The 3,922-nt window shown below is 69.1% G+C and overlaps 1 protein-coding gene across 1 annotated transcript; it reads right to left on the reverse strand.

Moving 5' to 3' along the window:
- Positions 1 to 396: 396 nt before the first annotated feature.
- AP5B1 (adaptor related protein complex 5 subunit beta 1) lies at positions 397 to 3,693 on the reverse strand. Its single transcript, XM_045486786.1, has 3 exons — positions 3,611 to 3,693; positions 3,102 to 3,269; positions 397 to 2,998 (listed from the first exon to the last, which is right to left on the reverse strand). The coding sequence occupies exons 2-3, from the start codon at positions 3,249 to 3,251 to the stop codon at positions 518 to 520; spliced, it is 2,631 nt and encodes an 876-aa protein (XP_045342742.1). The 5' UTR covers positions 3,252 to 3,269; positions 3,611 to 3,693; the 3' UTR covers positions 397 to 517.
- Between the last annotated feature and the right edge of the window lie 229 nt (positions 3,694 to 3,922).

A 3,922-nucleotide genomic window follows, 5' to 3' on the forward strand; every position in this document is an offset into this window, starting at 1 on the left:
GAAAGATCCATTGGGCCCCTGCAGTAGGGGTGGGGGTTCCTAGTCTGGAGGTTTTCCCGGAGCCTCTCGCCCCCGCCCCAGTGTGCGTGCCCCCAAGTGGGGTTCAAAAGAAAACAAACCAGTAAAGTCACTGGTGAAATGTAGGTTATTTTATTTTATTTTATTTTATTTTTTTAATTTTTTTTTTTTTTTCAACGTTTATTTATTTTTGGGACAGAGAGAGACAGAGCATGAACGGGGGAGGGGCAGAGAGAGAGGGAGACACAGAATTGGAAACAGGCTCCAGGCTCTGAGCCATCAGCCCAGAGCCCGACGCGGGGCTCGAACTCACGGAGCGCGAGATCGTGACCTGGCTGAAGTCGGACGCTTAACCGACTGCGCCACCCAGGCGCCCCAAAATGTAGGTTATTTTAAAGAAAGGACCCACAGGACTGGGCCCTGGCCCTCAGTGCCCTTCTTGGACAAGACCCTGTAAGGGCCACAGTCGTCCTGCTCCCACCCGGCCTGGCCTCCAGGCTCAGACAGCAGCTGACAGCCCACGGAGGTAATCCCCAGCCAGGGGCAGCACAGCCCAGTCATCGGTCCGCAGGGCCACGGGCGCCCCGTCCTCCTGGGCCGCCTCCAGTCGCAGCAGCAGCCTCGAGTCCGGGGGCAGACGGATGGCTACGTGGTAGCTGGTGGGGGGCTGGGCCACCACCACGAAGGGCTCCAGATGGCGGGACACCAAGGCCTCCAGCCCCTGTGGCCCAAGAGGGCACCAGAGGCGACTCTCAGCGCCCTTCGGCAGGCAGGAGTCCCAGAGCTCCTCGAAGAAGCCCAGCTTGTCCCCCTCCGGGGCCTGGGGGAAAGGCAGAAAAAGGTCAGCGAAGTTCACGGGCAGCGGTGGCAGGTGGGCATGGCACGTGAGGCCGGTGGGCGTGGTGTAGAGGGCACGCACGTCCAGCCTCGTGGGGGCCGGGCGTCGGGGCTGCAGAGGCAGGAGCAGAGGACGGCAAGGGCGGCCGGGGCACAGGCAGGGCACGTGGACGGCCCCCAAGGGCGCGTACACTTGTCCTTCCACGCGGAAGCGCAGCTCCAGCGAGTACGCCGGCTCCAGCACCTCCACGTGGAGCTGCAGCACCGGGCCCGGGCCCGCCGCTCCGCGGGGCCCCACGCTCAGCCGGATCGGGGCCGGGGCCTCCTGCACCATCAGCACCGCAGCAAAGCCCTGGTTCTCGGCCACCAGGGAGGAGGCCAACGCGGGTGCGGCAGGCGAGGGGCCCAGGGCCACCCCCAGCTTGGGCCCCGCAAGGTGGGCCAGGAGGATGTAGTAGAGGCGGGCATGGTCCCGCCCGTCAGGGTCCTCCCACTGCCTGGCCAGCGCCTGCAGCAAGTCGGCCAGGCCACCCCCAACACCCGCCCGCAGCAAGGCCCGGCAGACCCGGAGCAGGGCCTGCTGGAGGCCCCAGTCCGTGCAGTGCGCAGCTGCGGCTCCCAGGAAGCCGAGGGTGGCACTCTGAGCATTCCCGTCTGCCACTTTTGCCAGGATCTGCAGGTGCCAACGAAGGGCCTCATCTCTGCCCGGCCTGGACACCACCTCCTGCCGCAACGCCACTCTCAGGGGCTCCCCCAGCTCCGGGCCCACGCGATCCAAGAGGTCCACAAAATGCGGAGCCAGCACCGGCCGGGCTCGGTACAGCCGGGCCAGTCCGTGGGTCAAGGGCGTCAGCACCGTAGGCTGCGTGGCTAGGCACTGAACAACCAGGTAGGAGGCCTGGAAGCAGAGGGTGGCCGAGGCCCGGGGGCCCCCATCCAGGGCCGCCCTCTGCCGCAAGCCAGCCAGCAGCTCGTCCAGGTAATGCCGGGGGCTCCAATCCTGGCCTTTCTCTTCCTTTTCTTCATCTTCCACGCAGAGCAGGCACAGCAGATGCAGGCGGGCCAGGAGGGCCATCGGGTCGTGCAGGAGACTGGGCAGGAGGCCGCGGCATAGCCGGGGGCCCAGCAGCAGCGGCGCGGCCTCCTCACCTGTGGGGCCCAGGGGCCAGTTCTCGGGGAAGCTCAGAAGGCAGTGCAGGTGGAAGAGGTGGGCAGGCAGGGGCAGCGCCGGGTGCTGGGCAGCCACGGTGAGCCGGCGGAGCAGCAAGGCCTCATCCTGGGCCGTGAACAGGGCTTCTCCAAAGGCTGCCTTAAGCGCCAGAACGGCGTGCAGCAGCGTGAGCTGCGCTGTGCCCAGCAGCCGCACCAACTGCGGCTTGAAGAGCACTGGCGTCTGTCCCCGGAGACCCCGCAAGGCCCAGCCCAGCAGCCACAGAAGCTGGGCCTGAGCCACAGGAGTGAGCAGGTAGGAAGTGTCCAGAAGCTGGGCCACAGCAGCCCGCAGCTCCCGGGCCTCCTCAGGAGTGGGTTCCAGCACTGCAAGGCCACACTCCTCCTCCGCTGCTGGCCAGCTGGGTGCCTGCGGTTGAAGGCGGGCACCCCCCTCCTCGGCTAGCGCCCAGTTCCAGGGATCACCCCCAGAGGGAGTATCCCCAGCCATGAGCAGGCCCTGCAGGCCGGCCCTGGCCCTGGCCTGTATCACCAAGGTGTTGCGCAGAGCGAGCGCCAGCAGCAGGCCGAGCGGCTGAACCGGGCCTTCCTGCCCCAGCAGACCCCGCAGCAGCCCCAGGCAGCCCCCCAGCAGCCCAGGCTTGCAGCTCTCCAGCTCCCGCAGGCACTCACACGCCGTGGCCTGCAGGGGGCGCTGCTCCGAGGCGGGGCCAAAGCCTCGCCCCAGATCGCGGCCGGAGGCCAAGCCGAGAAGAAGGGGCAGGAGCCGGCGAGAGGCTTCCGAAGTGGGGCCCAGCGCATCTCCTGCCACCAGGGCCGTGGTGGCCGCCAGCAGCAGGGGCCGCCGCAGGGCCGAGGGCCGTGGGGGTAGAAGGACCAGGGTGTCCAACAGGGAGGTGGCGGCTGCCTCGGCTGCAGTGGCGTCCGGCCACAGCTGGGCTGGATACTCCAGGCTCAGGGCCAGCAAAGAAACCTGGAGATGGGGGATTTGGGTGGGAATCACGAAAATGAGGTTCAGGGCGCGGTGGGCTGAAGTGACCAGATGGGTCAGCGCAGGGAGCGCACGCAGGGCCTACCTTGGTCTGTTCGCTCAGCTTCTCACTTCTCAGTTCGCTCAGCAGGTCACGACCCAGGTCCTCACCCTCGGGACCTGCCATGAAGGCGGACGGGCTGGCCCGGAAGGCGCCCAGGCGCTGCGCCCAGGTTTCCCGGCTCGGGGGTCCCATGGTCCGGCACGCAGGTCCCTGCAAAGAAGCTAGGGAGGATCAGGCTCGCGGCCGCCAGAGGGCGCTCGGGCACCTGCTTGCACCCCAAAGGGGCACGCCACCCGAGGGCCGCCTCGCAAATCCCAGCTGTCCTCTGCCACGCGCAGACGCCAGCGGAGACCCCGCGCCTGGATCCCGGGATGAAACCGAGAAGTTTCGGGGGTGACGCCGGGGCGGGGAGCCGAGGGTCCCCGCGGGGCAGGGCCGCCGGCGCGGGGTGCGTGCCGAGCGCTCATTAGGCCGCCCGCCCGCGGCCGGCACCGAAACCACAGCGCCGCCCCGGCCCCCGGCGCCCGCGGTAACGGGCCGGCAGCTCTCACCGTAGCTGACTCAGCCGCCGCGGGCACTGGGGCCGGCCGGCTCCTTCCGGGCGGCGGCGCGCGGCGGGGCGGGGCGGGGCGCGCGGCGCGTGGGCGGCGTAGGCGGGGCCGTAACGGGGCCACCGCCTTCCCCTCCCGCCCAGCCAGCAGGTGCCGACTCGCCGGTTTCGCTGGGGCTGAGTAACTGTCCCGCTGCGCGCAGGCCCCCCTTCCCCGAAACCGCCGCAGGCCCGGGCAGAGGCGGCGGAATTGGGTGGGCCCGGGCTCCCGGATGCCGGGGTCCGGTCCGCGCGCGGGCGGCGATCCCAGGGC

The sequence above is a fragment of the Leopardus geoffroyi genome, chromosome D1, assembly GCF_018350155.1.
Source record: "Leopardus geoffroyi isolate Oge1 chromosome D1, O.geoffroyi_Oge1_pat1.0, whole genome shotgun sequence".
Classification (NCBI taxonomy): domain Eukaryota; kingdom Metazoa; phylum Chordata; class Mammalia; order Carnivora; family Felidae; genus Leopardus; species Leopardus geoffroyi.